At 43.3% G+C, this 26,756-nt stretch overlaps 1 protein-coding gene across 18 annotated transcripts in view; it reads right to left on the bottom strand.

The window, feature by feature from the left end:
* LOC127005223 (voltage-dependent calcium channel subunit alpha-2/delta-3-like) overlaps nt 1-26,756 on the bottom strand; it is a 223,061-nt gene that overhangs the window by 173,787 nt on the left and 22,518 nt on the right. For all 18 annotated transcript variants that reach the window (XM_050874057.1, XM_050873955.1, XM_050874027.1 and 15 more), the window contains exon 2: nt 14,352-14,433. Coding sequence is in view for 17 of the 18 variants with exons in the window: in XM_050873955.1 (XP_050729912.1) it covers nt 14,352-14,433 (82 nt within the window). In the remaining variant the exon portion in view is untranslated. The remainder of the gene's footprint in view (nt 1-14,351; nt 14,434-26,756) is intronic.

The following is a 26,756-nucleotide window of genomic DNA, read 5'->3' as shown; positions in this document are numbered from 1 at the left end:
TATAAGGGCGGGGAGGAAAGAAAATGCAATAAAACATCGTATACATTTAGAGAAGAAAAAATGGAAGCGACACGTAAATATTACCGTTTCGTAAGATATTTGGAGTTTCTTTTTCATCAGGTTAGTACAGATGATATTAAATTACTATTATTATTATTATTATTATTATTATTATTATTATTATTATTATTATTATTATTATTATTATTATTATTATTATTATAAGAGACGAGTCAGGTAGTAAGGGAGGAGTGCGGACAGTATAAGGTGTCTTCAAGGAGAATACGTGGTAGAAAATAATAAAGTCGTAACTAAATAGTGTATCAATGTGGCTATTGAAACACAACCATCTTCGACTTCACTGCCTGACTGACTAACTTCACTTTCTTTTCAATAGCACACTTTTTTTTTAATGAAACACTCACTCTATTTTAGGAGTCCCGGCGCACCACCGCCTCCACCAACGCTAACTTGCGTCAAACTTTCCTACGTAACTGGCAAAACATGATCAAACACCTGCAGGCCGTGACGTCATCAACAAGTGAGGTGTGTGTGTGTGTGTGTGTGTGTGTGTGTGTGTGTGTGTGTGTGTGTGTGTGTGTGTGTGTGTGTGTGTGTGTGTGTGTGTGTGTGTGTGTGTGTGTGTGTGTGTGTGTGTGTGTGTGTGTGTGTGTGTGTGTGTGTGTGTGTGTAGTACGAAAGCAAACATTTCAACGCCCATGTTTTCAGACCAACTGGAATCGCAGGCTTTTGAAGTTTATTTATTACCTTGCATAGACGGACTTTTATTAACTTTTTTTCCATCAATACTTTCGTAAATCAGATGAGTTTCAAAACGTAACTGGTTCAGCTATAAAGTTCTTGGAATCATATGCAAGTGTGGGATTCATGCACAAGGTAAACGTCCTCTGAGTTAGTTAGTCTGTCTCTCCCTTATCTCCGAATCTGTCTGGCAAATCGAGGGGGCGAGAACACCGTCAGTAAACTAAGGAGGCAAGGCACCAGTCGAACAGTTGGTGGACATTAGGTAACGACAATGACTGTGTGTGTGTGTGTGTGTGTGTGTGTGTGTGTGTGTGTGTGTGTGTGTGTGTGTGTGTGTGTGTGTGTGTGTGTGTGTGTGCGCGCGCGCGCGCGCGTGTGCGTGTGTGTGTCCTCCCTCATGTATTCACAGCACAGCGAGTTCGTATGCACCATCGTCTGCCGCAAAAGAAGGTCTCGGTTCCTTTCCCAACACGCCGTCCATCATAAGTTGAGGCGGTGGTTGCGGAGTACTATTACCCGCGTTTATGGACCATCAAAGACTCTTAAGGATCACTGAAACTCCTTTCCAATAATGGTAAGAAGATAACCACGAGTCAAAGGCGACAAAAGAGGCAAACCTGAATGAGGACACTGAACCAAAGCTCCTTGGAAGTTGCGCTCGAGGGTATAAGAGACTCATTACGAGGCATAATCATGCTGTGGGTGAAGAAATCTCCCTGTGATAGAATTCAAGTGTCGAGTTTTGCAAGTGAGGGACGTAATGCGAAGAGCCGCTGGATAAATTACAAGTTCACGGAATAGGCAAAATCTAGTTAACAAATCGAACGAATAAAGCAGTTGAACAGTATCTGCCCTTTCATATATTTTCGTTTCGCCTTTTCCTTTGCTGTAATAATAAAAATGCACAAATACTATAGAAAGTTTTAAGTGAAAGTAAGTTGAAGTGATTGATAGAGAGGAAAGGGGAAAAGATGCCGTATATATAACCATAGTTCTGTATCCTTCTGTCTGTGGCATCGCTATAACAAACAAACCATCCCCTCACAACCACCGCCACGCACTTTCTTCCTTCGTGCCAGCGTCTCTACCGCTCCCGATATATACAAGAAAGCAGGGGATAGTACACACCTGAGGAGGCCTGGAGGAGATAAGGGAAATGTGAAAGACAGAAGTAAGAAGAAAGGCGCGGAGGAAGTTAAAGCTTCTCTTACTTTTCTTATCGAGAGGAACTGGCGCAGCCTCCTGAGAGACCAGTGTGTGTGTGTGTGTGTGTGTGTGTGTGTGTGTGTGTGTGTGTGTGTGTGTGTGTGTGTGTGTGTGTGTGTGTGTGTGTGTGTGTGTGTGTGTGTGTGTGTGAAACGTATGTGATTCTACAGCATATAAATTACTTTAATAAGCGAATTTTACACATAGAGTGGTGACCAATACAATTTTCATTTGCTAAAAAAAGTCCTTCCTCTCCTTCCCGTTTTTTCTTCACAGTATTCTGCAACACAGTCCTTTGGCCCAGGAAGAAGGGGGCGCCAAGCTGGACCTCCGGACGGGTGGCAGAGAGCGACGCCGCCACCAAGATTTCCTGGCAGGGCGGCGAGGGAAACGAGAACCTGCCACCTGCCACTCTCTGAACCCTTTTTATTGGGGCTGTCAGCGTGGCTACCCTGGTGTAGTGGGCTGTCGGTCTGCCTGTCTTTGCCTGTCGGTGCACGGCCGGGCCACGGATCTGATGGGCGCCGGGGCCTCTCTGGTAAGGTTTCCTACGGCGCTGTTTCTGTCAGGGATTTACTTCGAGTCCGCTTTCTTCGTTGTATTTTTTCTTCCTTTCCTTGTCTTACGTATTCTGTCGGCCGCCTCCTTTTTCGTTTTAGAACACTGGCTTGTCTTTTATCTTGGCTGCTGTAATAACCTTCAACGTTTTTATAGAAATATATCCTCAGCTATCATCCCTTATACAAACAATGTCCCATGTTCCCGGTAATTCTTTGTTATAAACGATTCCCAGTCTTTCTAAATTCGGTTTGAACAACTTCAACTCCGTTCTATTTCGGTTATAAATAATACATATATTATTTTCTCTGTAATTCCATCTTGATTGCTCTTCCATTGTTATCGGCAGGATTCCTTGGTTACGCATCCGCAAAGCCGATGAATGGGAAATAAAATTATCTATAATGGAATGCGTGTGATACATTTATTGCAGTGCATGCGGCTGCCTTTCATGTCCATTACTATCAAAAATAGATATTGTATTTACGGTGGTGCCCTTCACGTGCCGATTCCATAGCATTTCTCTTAAAACAATGTAATAAATGGCTACAGCAACAATGAGGGAAAATTATAGAGCACAGCCACTAAAACGAATCCACCAATTATACAACGCGGGATGATTCACACGTTCCCCGCCTTACTGAGGGAAAAGTTGCAGCCTGACATGTACCTCAGGCCCGGTGTGTTCCCTCACGAGGTCTATAGTAACCCCCAGGACGGCCGCTGCGGTACTGGCTAGTCTGGCGTCCGTCTGGCAAGCTAGGGTAGGGTCAGCCTCCTTGTTTAGTTTTCCCATCACGTTGTAGACCCTGATTATAAAACTATTGATGTTGTCTAGTCCCGCCAAGGTTCACGAGAGAGAGAGAGAGAGAGAGAGAGAACGAAGGGAAGGCGACACACACACACACACACACACACACACACACACACACACGCGCGCAGCCCCCACCCAGCCAGAAGCTCCTCGGAGGGTCACTCATCTTTAACATCGCTTGCTCCTCCCCCCGCTCCATCACCCCACCCCATCACCCCGCTACCGGTCGCCCCAGACGCCCTCCTTTCGCTCCTCGCCCCCCTCCCTACCCCCCTTACCGCTCCGAGGCCACTTGCCAGATTTTTCTTCGGGTCTCCCTGTTTTCGGAAAAGTAAATATCCCAGGATAATCAGGATGGAAAGCAATGCAAGCACAGGCGTTTTAAGGAAAATGAGGACCTGCATTTTCTTTTCTTATTCCATCACTTGCAAGACAGCCCCGATCCCCGCTGCTGCTGCTGCTCCAACGGTAACACTTTCGCTACGCTTGGCTCGCAATCAATAATCTAACGCAGTGAATGTACTCAACTTCAATCATCACTTTACACAGCATACGTCAATAGGATATCATTCCGGCACGAAGTTTTATTTTTTAACTGCGCTCCGATTCTCACCACCCACACACCACCGGTCTGCAACGTTCGGCTCTAATCCATTATTTATCGGCTGTCTCTCTCTCGAAGATTTGTGTATAACCTGCACGGACCCAATGATTCCATGTTGCTTCTGTCCGTGCGTGAGGCGTGAAGAGCACCGTTGGCAGGCAATAGTGTCAAAGGTTCGTATTTTTAAACGTATCAGTAAATCAGTTTTCCTGTTTAAAAAGCCTTTCGTAGAAGTTGTTGGGATTTCCATGGCCTGTTTTGTGATGCTGGTGATAGTCTAACCCATCTTTTGTACCTTGAACGGAAAAATCACTCCTAGAAACCCGGTTAATCTCCTCTGTGGCCTTGGAAAATAGTCGTAATAGGAGCCCGATAGGTTTGAGAATACGGACCATAATATTGCGCTGCTCAGATGAAGCCCCTCAAGCCATTCATTCTGAGGCAAATGCAGCAGCTGTGAGGGTGGCGGGATAACAAACGGCTGTGACTCATCTCCACCCTCACTCACGCTTCAGGTAGATACAGATGTAGAGACGGTGGGACAAAAGTGTATGGACGTGCGCGACTCGACTTCACTCTCACTCTCATTCCAGGTATACATAGATGCAGGTGTACGGACGGCGAGATGGTAGCTATACGTGACTCGTCCAACTTCTTACCACTGAATCCACCAAAATATATAAGGGCCTCAGACACTTTCGGCTCTCATAACAAGTATTTTCAAAGGTCACGAGAGAGATTAGTCGTGTTCTCATGAGTGTTTCTTCTCATTCATATTACAGAAGCCTTGTCGAACTATCACCAGGGTCATAAAACTACCCATGGAAATGCACACAAATCCTATAGGAAAGAATTGTTGAATGTATGTGCTTGGGCGTAGAGAGGTTAAAGAATACGACCTTAAGTCCCCCAAATGTCTGAGAGTATGAGGCACCGTTGCCAGATTATCGTACTCAGAGAATAGTATTTACCGGTTTCTGAAGCATAACTATTGCCAGGAAACATCAGGAATCAACTATTTTAACGATAACTATGAATGAATTTCGTTATTGGAGCCCAGGAGACAGTTTTGGGGTCAGAAATCGGTGAATATAAGAGGCTGAGTACGACAATCTGGTAACGTTGGTACGAGGGTAAGAGTTGCTTGCTTGCGAATCAGGTGGTGTCCGGTATCTGTTCCGAGAAGTCTCTTGCACCGGTAAAGCAAGAAGCGTTTCCAATACAAGGAGTGAACGAAAATGCTGAAGGGAATAAATAGAGCTAAATATCAGATTCGTTATAAGGCGCACCACACGGTATAGACCTCGTAGTAAGTAATTCATGATCACTGTGTTGACGGCCAATGTGACAAATCGAAACACGCATTGTATTGTATGGAAAATCAGTCATACAGGCTCACACACACACACACACACACACACACACACACACACACACACACACACACACACACACACACACACACACACACACACACACTTTCACTAACACTAACACTAAATAACCCTTTTCACCCCTTTTTCTTTCATTTCTTTTTCCTGGTTTGCTTGTTTTCCTTTCTTCTTTCTCTATCATCTTCGTATTTTCACTTTATTTATTTATTTATTTATTTCCTGCCTTGCACACACACACACACACACACACACACACACACACACACACACACACACACACACACACAACTTAACCCGGAAGCAGGGAAGATTAAAAGAATATGAACATGACTCTGAATAACCCTCGCGGCGCCCTCGCTTCCCCCTCTCCCCACTTCCACCACCACCCTCTACCCCCTTCCCCCTACCCTCCCCCCCACCCCCCTAACGCCCTGTTTGTCTGGTGATGCTGCCTCTTGTCCCGGCCAACACGAAGGGGCGCGGGCATGGAGAGGCGGGAGGAAAAGGAAGAGGAGGAGGAAAAAGAAGAAATATGGAAGAAAAAGGGCGAAGACTGGAGAAGGAAAGGGCAGAAAGAGGCGAGAGGCTGAGGAAAAGGAGGAACACGAAGAAATTAAATAAAGAAAAGGAGAAAATAAGGCAAGAGACGGAGGAAGATGAAGAACAAGAAGATTTGTAAAGAGAAGGACAAAGAAAGTAAAGAACGACAAGGGGCAAGAAGCAAGAGGTGGTCGAAGAAGAGGAGGAAGAACGAGAGGAAATATTTAAAGAGAAGGAATATTGGTGAGAAAAGGAGGCAAAAGAGGGAGAAGAAGAGAAAAAACAACAATGAAAATAATGAAAAAAGAACGAAGACGTGAAGGGAAGGGCAAAAAAAAAAAAAGACAAAGAGACCGAAGAGGACAAACTATAAAAGAAAATACGTTAAGAAAAGGTAGAACAATAGTGAAAAGACAAGCAAAACAAAAGAGGCAAAAGGTGAAATAAAAAATGAAGAAAAACGAAAAAGAAAAAATATATATCGAGGAGAAACTAAAGAAAGGAATAAAAAAGGCGGAAGAAGAGAGAAAAACAAGGATTAGGAAGACAAATACTAAGAAGTGAGGAAAATAAAAGTGAGTGAGAGAGAGAGAAAAAGAGAGAGGATCAAATTGATGAGAAAAACAAGAGAGAAGAAAAATATGATCAGGACGACGAAAGGTTAAATGGCGGAAGAAGAAGAAGAAGAAGAAGAAGAGAGAGAGAGAATATAAATGATGGATGGAGAAAAGCAAAGAGGAGCCGTGGTGGAGATGAGGCAGAAGAGGAGGAGGAAGAGGGAAAGGGCACGTGTGTTTTTATCGAATCGCTGCTGCTTAAGAGGAGGAGGAGGAGGAGGAGGAGGAGAACAAGTAAGTGAGAAAGCTCCTCACAGCAGAACCTCCTTCCTTCTAGACTGCCGGAAAAAGGAGGAGAAAACTAAATGACAGCAGAGTGACTCAGGTGAAGAAACGAAAGACTGTTGGGAAGCTTAGGTTATGTTAGGTTAGGTTAAAAGGGTATCCTGTGACCTATGACGAGGAGGTGGGAAAGGTTTTAACAGCATAACCTCCTTCCTTATAGACTGCCGGTAAAAGGAGAAAACTAAATGACAGCAGAGTGGCTAAGGTGAAGAAACGAAGGACTGTTGGGAAGCTTAGGTTATGTTAGGTTAGGTTAAAAGGGTATCCTGTGACCTATGACGAGGAGGTGGGAAAGGTTTTAACATCATAACCTCCTTCCTTATAGACTGCCGGTAAAAGGAGGAGGAAGATATTTAACAGCAAAGTGATTAAAATGAAAAGGTTATCCTGTGACACATGACAAAAGAACTAGTGGTAATACATATTTAACACATACAAGAAGACACTGAGTTCTTGAGTAACCTTTTCCTAAACAGTTTATCCAATATTCGTTTCTGGTATATATGTGTATTGCGCCATAGAGCAATAAGTTAGGGTGTAGATAGGGTAACCTTAAACACATAACTGATGGAATAAAAGTAAAATATGACCCTAATTCGTTAGATTGAGCCTCGTTAGTGAAAAATGTGTATAGGATAAGGAAGAGGAGGAGGAGGAGGAGGAGGAAGAGGAACAGAAGAAGAAAAACAAGAAGAATGATGATGATGATAACAATGCTAATGAAGGAAAGGAAGAGGAGGAGAAGGAGGAAGGAGGAGGAGGAGGAGGAGGAGGAGGAGGAGGAGGAGAAGGAGAAGAAGAAGAGGAGGAGGAGAAGGAGGAGGAGGAGGAGGAGGAGGAGAAGAAGAGGAGGAGGAGGAGAATTGAGTGAATGTAGAGTTCCTAATCATATTCTCATAATGGTAATTTAGTTCTCTTCAACACCTCTCTCTCTCTCTCTCTCTCTCTCTCTCTCTCTCTCTCTCTCTCTCTCTCTCTCTCTCTCTCTCTCTCTCTCTCTCTCTCTCAGCCCTTCATCTCCTTCCCGCCCATTCCCGCCGCCTTCCTCATGTGCCGACATAAGAAACTTGACGCTAAGACCCCCAATTCTGACTCCTTCAATCTGGTTCATTATTTCTGGCTTAATTTCTGGTCTTTCATCGTGGCGCCTCATTCTCCTCGCGCCGAGACTCCCTAATTTTAGCACGCTCATTCTCAGGCCCTTATGTGGTCGTCCTTAACTCGTCCTCTTTTCTCCTTTTTTTTTTTTTTTTCTATCTTCTTTTTTAGTTCCCCCTTATTTCCTTATGGGGTTGCTTCGTACCTCGTCTTCTCTCTCTCTCTCTCTCTCTCTCTCTCTCTCTCTCTCTCTCTCTCTCTCTCTCTCTCTCTCTCTCTCTCTCTCTCTCTCTCTCTCTCTCTCTCTCTCTCTCTCTCTCGTCTTTTCCCCATTTTCTTTTTCTTTATCTGTTTTCTTAATTCTCCCTTTTCCCTTATGTGGTTGCCTCCTTCTCTCTCTCTCTCTCTCTCTCTCTCTCTCTCTCTCTCTCTCTCTCTCTCTCTCTCTCTCTCTCTCTCTCTCTCTCTCTCTCTCTCTTCTTTTTATTCTTTGGTTGCCCTTTCCTATTAGTGGCTTATGTGGTTCCTCAATACTTCGTCCTCTCTCGCCTCTTCTCTTCTCTCTTTCTTGTTTTTCTTCTATTTCCGTCCCCCTTTTTTCCTCCTCTCTCGCCTAGTTTCTCTCTCCTCCTTTTTCTTCTTGTTTTTCTTTCCCCTTTTTCCTTATTTTTGTGGTCGTTAACTCATCCTCTCTCGCCTAATTTCTCTCTCCTTTTTCTTCTTCATTTTTCTTCCTCCTTTTTTCTCTATTTTTGGGGGCGTTTTATTTCAGTTTTGTCTTCCTGTGTTTGTTAAGGGTGTCTTTTTTCTGTTTTCTTCTTTGAGTTCTTCCTTTGTTGTTTCTCTTCATCATTATTATCATTTCGCTTGCTTCCTCGTCTTCCTTTCGTTCGTTATTTTTGGGGGTCCTTTTCTCTTCATCTTATACGGTATGTTTGTCACTGATGTTTTTTTTTCTTATCTGTGTTCTTTTTTTTTTTCATTTTCGTCATAATTTTTATCATCTCTTTCTCCATCCTTTTTCATCTTCTTGTCCTCCTCCTCCTCCTCCTCCTTCTTCTTGTCCTCCAACTTTTTTTTCCTTCCCTTCTGATTTCAGTTCTTTCGCCACATCAAAAATCTTCCTTTTACCCTGAAAAGATGGTCTTAGATGGATTATTCTCTCTCTCTCTCTCTCTCTCTCTCTCTCTCTCTCTCTCTCTCTCTCTCTCTCTCTCTCTCTCTCTCTCTCTCTCTCTCTCTCTCTCTCTCTCTCTCTCTCTCTCTCTCTCTCTCTCTCTCTCTCTCTCTCTCTCTCTCTCAGGCGAAAAGGATGAAGGCATTAATCTTCTCTTCTTCCCCGCCAATCATCCTCCTCCTTCCCTCCCTCCCTCCCTCCTTCCTCTTTCTAGTGTGAAGATGATAGAATTATATCTTCGGAGGCTGTGGGTTCGGTGGGAATAGGGCGGCTTAATGATAATCGTGGAGGCAAATGGTTCCAACTTTCCATATAAGTTTCGGGAAGAAGCCCGCACGGTGACTCACGCGCCATTATTTCCCTCAATTTTTGAACGACGAGCTCAGGAGTTACGTTACCTACCCACCCAGCAGATGATCAAAGGGCGTGTGTGTGTGTGGGGGGGGGGGGGGGGAGTGAGGAAGAACAAGGAATGGTGAAGAGTACGGAAAAAGGAGGCGAGAGGAGGAGGAGGAGGAGGAAGAAGAAGACCAAGAAATATATGAAGGGTTAGGTTAAAAGGTTAACCTGTGTTACATGACAAAAAGTGGTTGCTCTCTCTCTCTCTCTCTCTCTCTCTCTCTCTCTCTCTCTCTCTCTCTCTCTCTCTCTCTCTCTCTCTCTCTCTCTCTCTCTCTCTCTCTCTCTCTCTCTCTCTCTCTCTCTCTTCTTTTTTTCTTTCTCTCTTAATAGAAGGAGCTCCGTAGCGCCTAATCAATTATGTAAATAACCGACATTTTGTGTGATTCATCAAACTGAATATTCCATAGGCCCCATAACCATATTTTGGGAGTGTAAAAGAAACTCGTATAGTGTTTCATAAATCAAAGCTCCTCTCTCTCTCTCTCTCTCTCTCTCTCTCTCTCTCTCTCTCTCTCTCTCTCTCTCTCTCTCTCTCTCTCTCTCTCTCTCTCTCATCCCCAACCCCAAACTGCCATCTGGAGGCCTGAATCTGCTACAAACTCTCTATTTTCGGGGAATTTTGAAGGAATTAAGAAAGAAAAAGGAAACTGACTATTGGTGAAGCGAATACTCACTTGCTATAGCTATACCGTCTTATCGATAAGCGTGGGTGTGACAGTAGTGTTAGTGGTGGTGGTGGTGGTGGTGGAGGGGGCGATGGTTATAATGATGTCATAGTGATGTTGGTGGGGATTCTTAAGTTAGTGACAATAGTAAGTGGTAGCGGCAGTAGTAGTGGTGAGAGTCATAGGTCGGTACTCTCAGACAATTCCGCCTCCCACATCAACTCTTTCCAAAGGCCGAAAAGAAAAAAAAGATCAACCGGGTTCTAATGAGTGTGTTCTTAAGTTTATGGTACAGAACAATGGTTAAATTACAAGAAGAGCCATAAAACTACCCTTGGAAATGACACAAACTCCTACGAAAGAAGGTCTTGTCAAATATGTGTACTTGGGCGCCGAAATGTTGAAGAATATGACCATTAAAAATTCAGTGGTGGTGGTTGTGGTGGGGATTCTAGGGTAATGACAAAAGCAGTGGTCGTGGCAGTAGTGTTGACGGCGGTTAGAGTAGCATCGATTTGAGTTAATTTAGGATAGAAACAATAGCCGGTGATATGAGCGTAGTAGCAGTAGTGGTGGTGATAGCGTGTAGCGGTGATGGTGTTTGGTGAGGGAGGGTGGCGATGATTATGGCAGTATTGTTGGTGTTTGTGGTGGTTGGGGAGACGATGGTGGGAGTGGAGGAAGGTTATGGTGCCTCCCTTCCCATTCTCTGTTCATTCAGTCCTTCCCGTGAACTCCCTGGTGTTCATTTACTCACATGAAATCTTCCTCATCTTCTTCGCCATCATCATCTCCTCCCATTATCAATTTTTCTTTTTCCCGCCCGTCTCATTCCGTGCTTCATCACCACCCCTTGTCTTCCTCCTTGTTTCCTGCTCGCGGGAAGAAAGTGGAGCGTGTGCAGCAGACAAAAACGATGAATCTGTGTTTTTACATCACACTTTGGGCCCCGGGAACACGGGGCGCTGGAGGATACGACGAGCGGGGGAGAGGTGCTACATGAATATGAAATAATGAACGCCGCAAGCATTACCATCTCATCGCTCAGGGATTGTCCGTCTGTCTGTCTGTCTGTCTGTCTGCCTGTCTATTGGTCTGGCAGTTCAGGTTGGTGCTGGAGGGCTCACGGCTGCCGGCGGGGGCGCGGGCTACACTAAAGGTGGGGTGGGCAGGTCCTGCGCCACCAACAGCGGCAGTCCTTCACACACAGTTTATTCTGGCGAGGAGGCTAATGGTGCTTGGTAAGGGCGGCCCAACCCGTCTCATGGCGCGGCGCTGCCTGGCCACCAGAAAATTATTTTCCTTCGGGTATACCCCCGCATTTTTTCGTGCCCATGCTACAGCATTTTCACGGCAATGTATTTCACAGGAGGATGCCGGTAAACTTCCTCTCCCATGCAGGCGAAGCGGTACTCAGGCTTAAAGGTGAGGCCAACTTAGGAGGGTTTCGTGGATGACATTTTTTCTCTGCCGTCCTCTCCTCCTGCAAGTGTTGAACACGGTGAGGCAGGAGTGGAGGGAAGGCGGCAGGAGTGTCAACAACGTTTCTCCTAAAATGTAAAGCTTTTGTGATTCATAGACACTACTGTGATAAAAGAATCACACGACGCCGGCGTTATGTTCGTACAGATAAAACAGCCACGGCAGCATAATATTTCATAAAACTTTTCATGCTAAAATTACTCGTCTTTCTCTCTTTCCTCTCAGTTTATGCCTAGTTACCGTCCCTTCCTCCTCTACCCTCTGAAGGGAAGTCCCAACAAGGCAAATGAAGCCACACACCCACATTTTACGTGGAGGAAAATAAAACTAAAGCGTTAAATCGGTAGACGTGACCGAATTAAAAAACGACAATAAAAAAGAAAAATCATTATAACAGGAAAGTCTTATTTTCCAAGAACGAAATTGAATACGCAAAAATAATTAAACTTTTGATTAGATGATAGATTCTTTCAGGAAGTTTACACCGTTCATATTAACTCTGGTCAAAGAAGTATTAAACAATCAAATAAAAAACAATGGAATCTTGAGCCTAAAATAATTACTCCTGCAGCAGGGAATTGATACTGAAAGGAGTCTCTCTCTCTCTCTCTCTCTCTCTCTCTCTCTCTCTCTCTCTATATATATATATATATATATATATATATATATATATATATATATATATCTATCTATCTATGAAACCATATATCTATCTATCTATCAATATCTATCTATCTATATCTATATCTAAGAATCTATCTTTTTTTTATTTATCTATCTGTCTACCTATCTATCTGTCTATCAATATTCCTCTTTCCACATACCCTTCTTCCATACCCCTCTTTATCTCTCCCCCTCCACACACCCTTCTTTCATACCTCTCGCTCGCTCCCTTCCTCTCCCTCAACACATCCTCACCAAATCCTCCCTCCACTGACTGTGAAATCCCTAAACATATTAATTAACAAGCGAACAATCTATAGCCGCAGCCCATTCATCATTTCCCGAGCGCATGAATGGGTAAAAAATGCCTTAGTGTGGAAAATATCGGGTTTTTAGGCGAATTATGGTAATCTGACGACGGCTTTGGTGTATTTAGCCAACCGTGCTGGATTTTCCGACAGACACACCAGTTACACGTAAATATTGGCATGGTAAATAATTGATAGTATTCTTTTTTTTTTTTTTAGGTAGGCATAAAGCCGTTTTTTAATGCGAATTTAAATCTAGCTACACATCTAGAACACGTGCGTGTGTGTGTGTGTGTGTGTGTGTGTCTCGGGGGGGGGGGGAGACTCTGTGTGTGTGTCCACTAAACTTTTGATATATTTCAGTAACAAAAAATAAATAGTAATACTGGGTGCTAAAGAGAAACGTATGTATGTATGGATCCCTCCCAAACGCATCGCTAGAAGTAAAACAAAACAAAACTAAAAAAACAAATTAAAAAAAAGATATATATATGAAACGCTGACACATAACGGAACTACAACTCTCTAACGCAGCCTGCCGGATCGGTGTGTAGGAAAAGGGGGGGGGAGGGGGAGGGGGGAGGAGGAAGCACTGCCAGCAAGTTTCTGCAGTGTTATCCAGATTAGCGGAACAGGATCAGTATTCTCAGACGCTTTCGCCTCTAACATAAACTATTTCCAAAGGCCAAAAAGTAGATTAAGTGGGTTCTTATGAGTGTGTTTTTTTCGGTTCATGGTACAGAGGAAGGGTCAGATTACTACCAGGGTCATAAAACTACCCCTGGAAAGGCCCACAACTCCTATGAAAGCCTTGTCAAATGTGTGTGTCTGGGCGCCGAAATGTTTAAGAATATGGCCCCAGGAACCGACACACTCAAGATAGATCGTCACTTAGGAAACAGCCCACTAAGAGGTAAAGGAAATACGAAATTGTAGTACAGGCAGCCTCGACGTAGCCATACACGACCCCTAGACTCTTTTGCGTGTGGAGTGACGGGAAACTATAGATACGGAAAGGGTGTGTCTTGAAGCTGGATTTGGTTTGACAAGAGTACTGCAAGTTGGATTTATATGCACTCTCCTTTTTGCTAGGCGTAAAGTCGTTAAGGCAAACACCTTTGAAAAATATCACCTATTGGCTTCGTCGCAGTATGATTCCTTCCCTTGACAAAAGCTACACACACACACACACACACACACACACACACACACACACACACACACACACACACACACAAATACAATACAATTAACGACGCCACACCATAATCAAGTTACACTTTATAATCCCACGGCAAATTCTCAAAGATATTGGCGCTCAACTAAATTAATCATCTTAATGGGGCTTCCGCCGAACACATTGCATCGCACGCGGCCTTTGTTGTGGTCGATCGCCGCCCGTCTGCCTCCAAGCTTTTGTTGGCTCAGTGGGCCTTGCCTGTTACCCGTCCAGGCATTATACGTGTGTGTGCGTGGGCGTGCGCATGTGTGTGTGTGTGTGTGTGTGTGTGTGTACACACACACACACACACACACACACACGCCCCCACATCCCTCCCACACACACAAATACACTGCTTTCAAGTCATATTTTTCCTCGCTTCTTTCCCACGACTCAAAACACTTCGTTTATTTCTTATATGTTGCAAGTTTTCTCCTTACGGTCCAAGTCTTTCTCGCCGGGGAGGTTGTGGGCGTGAAGTCTGCCTGAGGCCGACCAACCAAAAACAGGTTACAAATTAAAGGGAAACGGCAAAGTAATAAGTGACTTACGTCTTTGATGTCCTTGTAGTGTGCGAAGGCGTTCGACAGGTGGTATATGTGGTTACCGATCTTCCTGGCCCAGAATTCAACCCTGAAATAGCAACAAATTCAAAGTATTAAAGTAAAATCGATATGAGCAAACTGCATTATGCGTGGCCGCGCGGTGAGCCCACACACGCAAGCACGTAAACACACACACACACACACACACACACACACACACACACACACACACACACACACCTTGACAGATTCTTTATCTCATTGTCTATCTGTAATTATTTGTCTATCTGTCTGTCAGTCTGTGACTCTCTCTCTCTCTCTCTCTCTCTCTCTCTCACACACACACACACACACACACACACACACACACACACACACACACACACGTCTAATATGCACCCATAGCACATGCAAATGAGATATAAAATATTAATAATAGTAATTATAAATAAACATGATCAAGCTACTTGTGTATTAATTACCGTGAATTTTGTGCCTAAGCTGAAACATCGATTTAACAGAGTGTGGAAATATATGTGCTGGAAGAAAAGAGACAGAGAGACAGACATAGAGACAGACAGACAAACAGACATGCAGACAGAACATCAAAAAACGCATTTCACATCTTCAACATACGACTCTAAAAAAAAGTAAGTACGAGCGTGTGCGAATAATTTTTAAGCCAATGTGTGCACTTTTAATATACAGGATGGTTGGTGGTTCTTACAAGTGCATGTGTGTGTGTGTGTGTGTGTGTGTGTGTGTGTGTGTGTGTGTGTGTGTGTGTGTGTGTGTGTGTGTGTGTAAGTGTCTAGTTGGTCACGTAGTACACTTGCGTAAACGAAATGCTGGAGATGAATATAAAATTGTATTGTTTTGAAGTTTCCTTCGATACTTTGGAGTAACATTCTAGGAGGTGGCCCTTCCAGCGTATTCCACCACCAGTACAACTCTTGCCAGCTGCTTCCCTCTCCTCATCCTCTTGTCCACGTACAACCCTCTAGTACCCTTCAGCTCTCCCTCTTTCTCTGTAACCAAAGCTAAGCCGTGGTAAAGTAAGGCAATGGGAGTGGCTGAGTGGCTAAGTATGATACCTTCTAGCTAATGAGTATTTTGATGTATAGGTTGACGTGCACAGGAATCAGCGTGATGTTAGGCTTTGGTAAACACACTTGGGTACCGTATAGTGTATTTCCCCTACGTGTATTCCTATCAGTATCAGGGACTTGTTTCGTATGGTTGGTGTACCGAAGGAAATGCTGTATACCCAACCCCGATTTTTGTCAGAGAAAGGATGGGGGAATTAAATTAACAGTAAACGGGTTATTAAAAGGAGGAATAAAAGGGGAGGAAAGAGAGGTCGCGGAGGGGTGACGAAAATATATAAACTAGTAAAGGAGAAAGTCAAATTAGGAGTAGTAATAGAACACTCTCTCTCTCTCTCTCTCTCTCTCTCTCTCTCTCTCTCTCTCTCTCTCTCTCTCTCTCTCTCTCTCTCTCTCTCTCTCTCTCTCTCTCTCTCTCTCTCTCTCTCTCTCTCTTAATACCAGGTAACTACCGACCCATTAGTCTAACTTCAATTGTAGGTAAGCTACTTGAGAGCATAATTAAAGACAAAATTGTGAGTTACCTCGAAAGCCACTCATTAATTGGGGATTCACAACATGGGTTCCGTAACAAAAGATCCTGCCTATCAAACCTATTGACCTTTTATAACGACCTCGTCTCAGTTTATGACGTAGCCAAATCATTGGACGTAGTCTATCTTGATTTCCAGAAAGCTTTTGATAAAGTCCCACATCATAAATTACTTTATAAATTAAAGTAAATAGGTATTGACGGTCAAGTAAACCAATGGATCGTGAATTGGTTGAGCAACAGACAACAAAGAGTGGTGATTGACGGATTTAACACAGAGTGGGCGCCGGTCACTAGTGGCGTCCCTCAGGGCTCGGTTCTTGGCCCAGTGCTCTTCATTATTTATATCAACGACGTGGACGTTAGACTCAATAATCGCATTAGTAAATTTACAGACGACACAAAGATTGGTAACTCGGTTCTCACTGACGAAGACAGGCAAAGCCTCCAAGAGGATTTGCACAAAAGTTCAGCTTGGTCGGATAGATGGGAGATGCCCTTTAACGTTGGCAAGTGCCAGGTCCTTCAAGTTGGAACAAGAAATAAGAAGTTCGATTACGAAATGCGCGTCAAACCTCAAATTCTCACATCAATGCATCGATGCAGCAAATAAAGCGAACAGAATGTTGGGCTTCATTAAAATAAACTTTTTATTCAAGAATAAAGATGTAATACTTCCGCTCTACAATAGTTTAGTCAGACCCCACTTGGAATATGCGGTACAGTTTTGGTCTCTTCACCATGCAAAGGACATTGCTGAATTAGAAAGTGTTCAGCGTCGGGCAACAAAAATTATCCCTTCCTTGCGCAACAAATCCTACGAAGAAAGGCTTTCCACCCTTAACATGTTCTCTCATGAGAAACGTCGCCTCCGAGGAAAACTGATCGAATGTTTTAAAATACTTAATGGTTTCACAAATGTAGACAGAACAAAATTGTTTATGATCGATGACACTTTGCGAACGAGGAACAATGGCATAAAACTCAAATGTAGACAAGTAAATTCAGACTGCACCAAATTTTTCTTCACCAACGTTGTAGTGCGAGAATGGAATAAGCTCCCACCGTCAGTGGTCCAGTGTAACACGATTGACTCCTTTAAAAACAAGCTCGACCGTCACTTCCTTCAACTTAATATTAACTAGTGTAGAAAAGCAACGTTTTGGAGCCATCTGATTAGTGTAGATTCACTTAGGTTTAAGGACAGACCACCTAGTCTGGACCATGGGGTCTGTATGGTCTGATTTTCTATGTAATCCTTTGTAATTCTATGTAATTCTCTCTCTCTCTCTCTCTCTCTCTCTCTCTCTCTCTCTCTCTCTCTCTCTCTCTCTCTCTCTCTCTCTCTATATATATATATATATATATATATATATATATATCATTGCTCCTACCTCTCTCTCTCTCTCTCTCTCTCTCTCTCTCTCTCTTTTAGCCCTACCCATTCACCCCTCTGAATGTCCATTGTTCTGAGCAAAGTTTTAAGGCAATATTTTTCGACGTCCGCCCATTGTTGTTTCTTCTTTTTATTCACTAATGAGCTCTGTGAGACCTCTGCGCGGCTCCTTCTCTGATAGCGGCCATAAAACCAGCTTTATTAACTTCATCCAATATGCTGAGTGAGTGCCGTGAGTTCGTCTGGTACAGGATGAAGTGTACCATTGGGAACAGTCATCTTTTCATATTCTCTCTCTCTCTCTCTCTCTCTCTCTCTCTCTCTCTCTCAAACACACACACACACACACACACACACACACACACACACACACACACACACACACACAACAGAGAGCACAAGAAGAGAGAAGTAACTATCGTCAGGGAGGTGAAAACAAGTATCGTTTTAAAAGTTTCTTCCAATACTTAAGAGTTTCATTAACTTTTCTGTTGCCCTTCACTGCCAGCCAACCACCACTCCCGCCAGCCTCTTCTGCCCCCTGTCTAAGGCCCTCAAGCATCCTTCAGTTCTCTCCTTGCTGCGTTCAAAGGTAAGCCGCTGTAGCATTTAGGGCACTAGGAGAGGACTTGGGAAGCGCATCTCCTCTTTACATCCCGCCGCATGCACCGCACCGCACCGCACCGCACCGCTCTAGCACGACTATTACAGCATCCGCGGGCATCACCACCACCGCATCATCACCATCTCCACCACCATCATCACCACCACCACCAACACACCAGTTCGTGCAGCTGTGTCAACAGGGAGGAGGTGGAGAGCGCGGTTCGAAGGCAAACACTTGCGAGAGATGGAAATTTCACGACACAGACACCACCAGTTTGTTCGTACTCCGCCGCAGCCCGCCGTCCTTTCCTTCCCCGCCGGCACGACCAACTCCCGCGGATTACCTTTTACCTCTAAGATGGATGATTTAAACGATATTATGCCTTTACAGCCATATCCACGGAGTTCACAGAGTGTTCTATATTAATCACCTACGTAGCTATAGTCCTGCACAGCGTCTGCCCTTTCCTTATCCTTAAGACAGCGACAGCCATGTGGTCATCGTATGCTTTTAAGTTAGACTCGTTAAATGAACTACAGCACGTACAAGTCTATGCACAGAGACCACAGAGGCTACGGATATGAGAGCAGACAGGGAGAGGCAGACACACCGCTATGCCTAACATACATAGGCGAACAGCCCCGAACTTTCAACAGTCATGTTTACAAAGTTTGATTCATGCGCTTCATCGGGAAATTTGATGCACGGTATCGAGACACACGCCCACACAAACAAAAAAAGTTGCTTACAGTGTTATTTTAGTGTCGACGCCGCCTACTATACTACATGGAGAGGAAGTGAAGTGTACTTTATATATCGTTATGACCAAAGATAAATAATATAGATAATAGGTATATTTTTGAAGACTAAACGGTTCTTTTTTTTCGGATCCGGCACGTCTTTCATAATCAACAGGAATATATGTCTTAAAAAAGTATAGAGTTATTTTACCTTTCCGCTGATGGAAGTCTACTACGTTCGTTCAGTTGGTTCCCGCCACAAATGTACAACGGTATGTCTCCTTTATTTCTATACATGCAAGAAAGTGAGCGTTAAAGGCGATGTACTCGTATCATCTTTTTATTGCTCCTCGGTGCTCTTGACTATGGCACTACACTACACTATTTCCATGGCAGTAGGTCACCCTTGTTCGTTACGAGAGGACAAGATCTAGTAATTACAGACGAACACGGCAAAGATCAGATGAAAGCGAGCCCTGTCTCTGAATATTGTGCATGACAGATTTTTTTTACAGTAAAGGAAGCTGCTCGAGGACAAAAAAAAACCGTAATAATGAGAAAAAAAAGTCCGCTAAACACTGACCTTACAAAAGTTTAGAAGTGGCCAAAAGAGAGGTCAATTTCGGGAGGAGAGGTGTCTCGATACTCTCCTCTTGAAAGAATACCAAAGATGTTTAAATTTTGCCTCAAAGAGAGGAGGATGGCATGAGAGCATAGGTTCTATTTTTTCATGAAATGACGTCAAAAAAAGGGGTTAATATATATACATTCTTTTTTTCGAAACTAAGGAGGACAGCAGGAAGGTGGAAGTGTTATTCTTTGCCCTTTCACACAGTAGTCTGATAAAAGAATGAAAAAATCGCGAGACTGCTTGTGTCAAATAAGCGAAGGACCCATTGGGAAAAGTCTTGAAAGCCCGACGCCAATATTAAAATTAATTACGACAAATTATGGTTCGCCGACGAATTTCCTTTTCCTTTTTAAAGAAATTCCTCCTGAAAGGCTTTTGCTTCCGTGCCTAATGAGAGTCCGGAGGCACGTCTCTACCTGTCATTAGTCCGTCCTGTTCTGCTGCGTCCCAGGTCTGTAACCTAATTTGTATGGTTGTGAAAGATGTGTGGGGAGGGGTGGGTGCATGGGGAGGGTGAAAGTGTGTGTGTGTGTGTGTGTCTGTGTGTGTGTGTGTGTGTGTGTGTGTGTGTGTGTGTGTGTGTGTGTGTGTGTGTGTGTGTGTGTGTGTGTGTGTGTGTGTGTAACAGGTTCTCCCAGACGCCTCAGTGTTACGTGGAGGCCTGCACCCCGTGAGGTAATCTGCTCCTTCCTTTCCCTCTCCTTCACTGATGATTAAAATATTTTCCCTCGCCGGCTGTGCTCGCCTTGCCAACCTAATTAAGCATGGGAAAGTGCAGGCAAAGAAAGTGCGGGGAATTCTTTTAAAAATCTATTCTCTTGAATCTACATATTATGAGAATGAATAATGGAAATAAATTATTGTCAAAAAGATAAAACTCTAATTTTACTCAAACAAAACCATTTGTTTACAAGCGAACGTCATTTACGAAATCAGTGAAGGATATAAGACAATGCACAAGGCAATCAAGACGGTTGCCCTTTGAAGGGATGCGACTCGAGAGGGAGACAAGATGACACGACTGAGCCAACGGCACCACGCCCTCGGGCTCGCCACCCTAATGAACGTCGAACAACTGTCCTCTTATAGCTGAAAACACCCCGGCAGCGGGTCATTAGTGAATAATTACACTGGAGCGGCCTGGCGCCCCCGAGGGCTTCAGGTGGGGCGGAGCGAGCAACACCATCACGAAAGGGGCGTTTCAGACTTCATAGAATTTAATTTTTAGTGAAGCTGGAGCGAGAAACTATCTGGGTGCAGACTGAAGCAGAGCCACGCTTTGAGAGAGTATGTAGAAGTGCAGCCGTAATTAGTAGCTTATGTTTAATCAAAGGTTTTACATAAAGACCGCTATCAAGGAGCAGATGCGATAATCAAGTAACCGCAGTTCAATCAGCAAAGCTTCAGTAAACTCAGCATTGTTGTTTTTGGATCTCGAGTACATGCAGCTCGTCTGAGACATGATGAGAAACATGTAGGATCCGACCAATTACTTAGGCTGCACCTGTCCAACACCTGCCAAGCCCCTGTCTGCTCTCATCATGGCCGTCCTGCTCGACGTGACAACCGGGAGCATTTCACACGTCGACGCGCCAAGCTTCGATGACACGAGGGACGCAAGCGAGGGAAGGGAGTTTGACCCTAAAAAAGTAGCGTAGATATGTTAAAAAAAAATGTCTACGTTGGCTATTATACTTAAGTCTTTCGTACTTATAAATGTTTACTCACAATAGTCTGATTCTCTCTCTCTCTCTCTCTCTCTCTCTCTCTCTCTCTCTCTCTCTCTCTCTCTCTCTCTCTCTCTCTCTCTCTCTCTCTCTCTCTCTCTCTCTCTCTCTCTCTCTCTCTCTCTCTCTCTCTCTCGTATAGTAATTAACAAAAATGAAGCGAAGTCAAACAGAATGTGTGAACTCCTTGACAAAAAACACAGGAAAACAAACAGAAAAGTAACAAACAAACAGCATGAATATATGATGAAGGACGATTAGTGTGTATGTGTGTGTGTGTGTGTGTGTGTGTGTGTGTGTGTGTGTGTGTGTGTGTGTGTGTGTGTGTAATTCACCACGGCCTGATCACGAGTTGGACTCGCTTTCGCCAGCAGGTGCCCTCACGACGTGAGCAAGTGCTCATTATTGACGACCTCTGGGTACTGCCAAGACCTCACACCCCACACACCCCATCCCCCTTGCTCAAGGGGGGACAGTAACCAATTCTAGTCAACGGAAAGAATCCGGCCTGAGCGGGGCTCGAACCGCCGCCTGTTTGGCCGTGAAGTCTTGCAGCGCGGCGCTCTAACCGATTGAGCTACTGGAGCTCTGTGTGTGTGTGTGTGTGTGTGTGTGTGTGTGTGTGTGTGTGTGTGTGTGTGAGAGAGAGAGAGAGAGAGAGAGAGAGAGAGAGAGAGAGAGAGAGAGAGAGAGAGAGAGAGAGAGAGAGAGAGCGAGAGAGAGATAGAGAGAGAGAGAGAGAGAGAGAGAGAGAGAGAGAGAGAGAGAGAGAGAGAGAGAGAGAGAGAGAGAGAGAGAGAGAGAGAGAGAGAGAGAGAGAGAGAGAGAGAGAGAGAGAGAGAGAGAGAGAGAGAGAGAGAGAGAGAGAGAGAGAGAGAGAGAGAGAGAGAGAGTGAGAGAGAGAGAGAGAGAGAGAGAGAGAGAGAGAGAGAGAGAGAGAGAGAGAGAGAGAGAGAGAGAGAGAGAGAGAGAGAGAGAGAGAGAGAAGCGCCTTACACACAACCATCCTCGGGCGCTTTAAAGAAAATCAATATTCCAGGGAGGTAAACTTGAGCCACCGTCTTTTCTCTCTCTCTCTCTCTCTCTCTCTCTCTCTCTCTCTCTCTCTCTCTCTCTCATGATGGCACAATGGTCTCCTAAGGCGGTGGTTCGAATCCCTGGAGTCGCCAAACCTTTTTTTTTTCTTCTCGTGATCGTCTGCTTCTTCAATACTAAATAGATTAAAAAAATCGTACTTGTTCCATTCCCGTATGCCAAATCCTTTTTTTTTTTTTTGTCTAGCCGGCGAGGTCGCGGTCATGGCTTGAGGTGCATGAGTTAGTTGGGTCACGAGAAAATAAATATGTTGGAAGCCACGGATCTATTATTTTGAAGGTTTGGAAATTTGAGTAAACGAAGGAGTGCCTGTCTCTCTTTTGGTTTTCTTTATTAAAACAAAAGAAGATACCACCACGCATTTGATTGAGCTACATAGTTATACATATCTTTTGTTCTTAATGTGCCGGCTTCTTTTTTGTCCTGTACTACCGTTTTATTTCCTGGGGGGGGGGCTCACTCTCTGGCAACTTCACACAGCAATTTGTAACAGCGGTAGTTGTCATTAGTTTATTATTTTATCTATCTGTTGATGGCTAGTTGCTGGAATGTAAGGGCCACATTCTTAAGGAATTCAGCGCCCAAGGACACACACATTTGACAAGGCTTTCGTAGATGTGGTTGGCATACGCGTGGGTAGTTTTAAGACCCTGGTGGTAGTCTGGCAAAGCATCTTTACTATGAAAGTGAAAAAATATTCATGAGAAACTGATTAATTTCCTATTTTGGCGTTTGAGAAATGCTGATGTGAGAGGTGGAGACGTCTGAGAAAACTAGCCTCAATGTTTAAAGCGCAACAGTTATCTTATTTACTACAATTCTGTCTAGTTCAGCATATTTTACAGTGTTTTCCTCCTGACAGTCCCAGCGCCCCCACACCCCGACCCGTTACCCCCAGCCGGTTACAAGATGCCGCTTATACGAGCTTCAAAGGGGAGTCAAGGGCCCTTCACAGCCACGTGGAGGAGATCAGTCTTCAGGTTTTGTAGCCCGACACTAAACGTTAACACAATGCCTCGGGATGGATATAAGTAATCAATGTAATATGCCAAAGAGTAAACAGTATATACTGGAACGTGAGACTGAAGGAAATCTCTCTCTTTTATTATTATTCTTCACTTTCGCCTTCTTCTCATTTCCCTTTCTCTTTTTTTTTTCGAAATGTCATGTACTTCCGACAAGGCATTTCATTCTACGTTTTCTTGCTCAGTTTGCTACCGCAGCACATTTCAATCCGTGTTCAAAATACTTCAACTGGAGAGCAATATCATAATATGCAACCTTACTTAGCGTAACCTACCGCAATCCAGCCATTTACTATCTTAGAGTGAATCACAAACGAACTGCTTTATTTTAGTAATTGTATTATTAAAGTGGACTTTTTTTTCGCATATAACCGTATCACAGTAAAATAATAATACACACACACACACACACACACACACACACACACACACACACACACACACACACACACACACACACTGGTTAACAGTCATACACACAGTTCACAAAACAAATCTGCAGGTGTTAAAGTTAGTGTGACGCACAAATTCATTTAGAAAATTGTCAACAATAAGAAACACAGAAACTTCTAAGAATTGAAAATATCCGTGCAGTGTGTAAATATAAAACTGTACACACACACACACACACACACACACACACACACACACACACACACACACACACACAGATTTGCCAAAGGACATAACCTCAGGTGACCTACAGGGACTATGATCCCTCCCGCACAGCTGTTGGTTTCGTTGTAAATGTGAGTGAGTGAGTGAGTGAGTGAGTGAGTGAGTGAGTGAGTGAGGTGCCTTGTGAGCCCCACAGTTTGCAGGAGAAACTCACTCAATCACGGAGGTGTCTTGCTGTTGGTGCTCAGACATACTACTTCCTTGGGTTATCAACGTTCCCTTTACCTGGTTGAGGAAACACATGCTTCCCGTTCCCTCGTGGATTCCAGCACCCGCCCATCCCCCCACCATGCCTGCTAGGCACAACTATACTAAGGTGCAGCAAGGCAGACTCAATCGGTGATGGTGAATATAATAATAAAAAATCGGTGAAAAGGTGAAAGAAAAAAGAAAAAAACTAAGTGAGTAAAGTGACAGACACTGAGGACGTGCGCTCCTCTCCCACCCTCGCTCCTGACCACACGGAAGCAAGTGACGGCACACTACTTACAGAGAGAGGATCCTGTCAGACCTGCCAATGTCATCAGGGATACCAGGTATTACTTGAAATTTTGTCCACTGGATGGAGTCCACAACCTGTGAACTTAAGGTTGTCAACTGCTCCAATATAACAATGACACGTTTTATCACTAAGAGTTGGCCTTAGTTATCAAGACAGACATCCAAAGTGTTCAGTAGAACCGTAATGATGAGTGACATGATGAAAGACTATGACGGCTTCCCTTCCTCAGTGTTTCTCCGGGCTAAGAGGGGCTCTGCTGACCAGGGAAAACATTAATCACCCAATTACTTAACAAGACTTATCAGATTAGTTTGGACTACTTCCACTTAGCTACTGATGGAGGAAGAGGAAGGGGAGAGGGGGAGAGGGACCTGTTGGGTAAAGGGAAAAGGGAGAAGAGGGGGACTATACACAATGTTCTAGGTCATCCTTCCCTTGTGTTAGACCAATCTGCTAGACAAAAAAATTCATCATTATTATTATTATATCAGTATCATTACTTGGATGCGATTGTCAACATTTACAGAAATACTTTTAACTACGTGTATATTACAGTTGCCATGGGATCTGAGGTGCTCTGAGGGTGTTTAAGGGTCAATGAGAGACTAGCCGATGAGAGGCACTGAAGTAGGGTGAGGGTGAGGGTACCGGGGAAGGGAAAGAGGCAGCGGGCATGGGGCAGCCACCCAGAAAACACTCTTGGACGAAACAATACGAAGCGATGGATGAAAACGTGGGCCATTCACGCGTGGGGATAAGCGCGTTTTCTGTGGTTTTCGCTCATTTTCTATTCCTTTGGCCTCAACGTTGTCCGATATTACTTAGAATTGACTGCACATAGAGGTGTGTGAACAGCCCTAACGTGTATTGGTACCACAAACTTAAGGGCAGCGGAGCACAACCATAATTAAGGCATTAAGAAACGCAAGATAACAACGGCAACTAAATTTATGGTCAAAGGAACGAAAGATTTGATTGCGTTGGATTGACTGACTGCTGAGTGACTTCGTTTGACAAAGGAACGGAAAACCGGCTGACTCTCTGGTAAATAACGTTGTCGTTTAGCCAAGGTACAAAAGGCTGACTGACTGACTGGTGCACGTGGACAAAATGTATCCCCTCACTACATACAGCTTAGTAGATTTTCGTTCACTATGCAAAACACCTGCGGCCGAAGGCTTTGATGCTTCCATCAGCCACAGAATGCAATAGGTTGGCTGGGTGGGAAAGGCCCTCTGCATGTAAATACAAAAGCTACACTCATTCTCCCGGGCCGGCGCTCCCTCCCTCCACACTCGCGTCTCTCGCATTTTGTTTATTGGATAAAAGTCTGCGGTCTGGCCCACCCGCCTTCCACTTTACGCTCTCCTGCCAAACCTGCGCGGACCGTTACCAGATGACATCACGGCTTTAAATAAGGGTAAGTTTGATGGCGAGGATGATAATGAGGCGATGAAAATAGTATTAGAAAAATATGATGATGATAATAGTAATATTAATAATAATCATAATAACAATGATAATAATAACAATAATAATAATAATAATAATAATAATAATAATAATAATAATAATAATAATAATAATGATAATAATAATGATAATAATAATAATAATAATAATAATAATAATAATAATAATAATAATAATAATAATAATAATAATAATAATAATAATGAGAAGAAGAAGAAGAAGAAGAAGAAGAAGAAGAGGAAAAAGAAGAAGAAGAAGAAGAAGAAAAAGAAGAAGAAGAAGAAGAAGATAGTAATAATAATAATAATAATAATAATAATAATAATAATAATAATAATAATAATAATAATAATAATAATAATAATAATAATAATAATAATAACAGTAATAATAATAAAAGTAACAACGAAAAACAACAACACATCGCAAGACGAGTTAAATACTGGTTAATTGAATAAGATCAATAATAATGATAAAATTCAACCTAAAATAGCGATGATAATATTGACAGATGAAGAAAATAATATTAATATCACTAATAATACCATTTATTAATGATAATAACAATACTATTAATAATAATAATTATAGTAAATATAATAAAATAATAATTACACTATGAATTATAATTATTATTATAATTATTTTTGTCATATTGTTATGGTGATAATTATGATGATATATATAAAAAAAATTATTACTATTATCATTATTATCAATAATATTATAACAACAGGAACACTCAACCTTAAAAAGTCAAAATAAATCGACGTTCTACAATCAGTGCATTGTTTAGTTCAGGCTATTCCAAGAACCAGCTGAGCCGGCTTGACGTCACGCTCCATGGACTCTGACAACAGAACGTGTACCCGGTGAACCTCCGCCGCCCGATCGGCACA

This window comes from Eriocheir sinensis, chromosome 3, assembly GCF_024679095.1.
Source record: "Eriocheir sinensis breed Jianghai 21 chromosome 3, ASM2467909v1, whole genome shotgun sequence".
Lineage (NCBI taxonomy): Eukaryota > Metazoa > Arthropoda > Malacostraca > Decapoda > Varunidae > Eriocheir > Eriocheir sinensis.
This window is presented reverse-complemented; position numbering and strand designations above follow the sequence as displayed.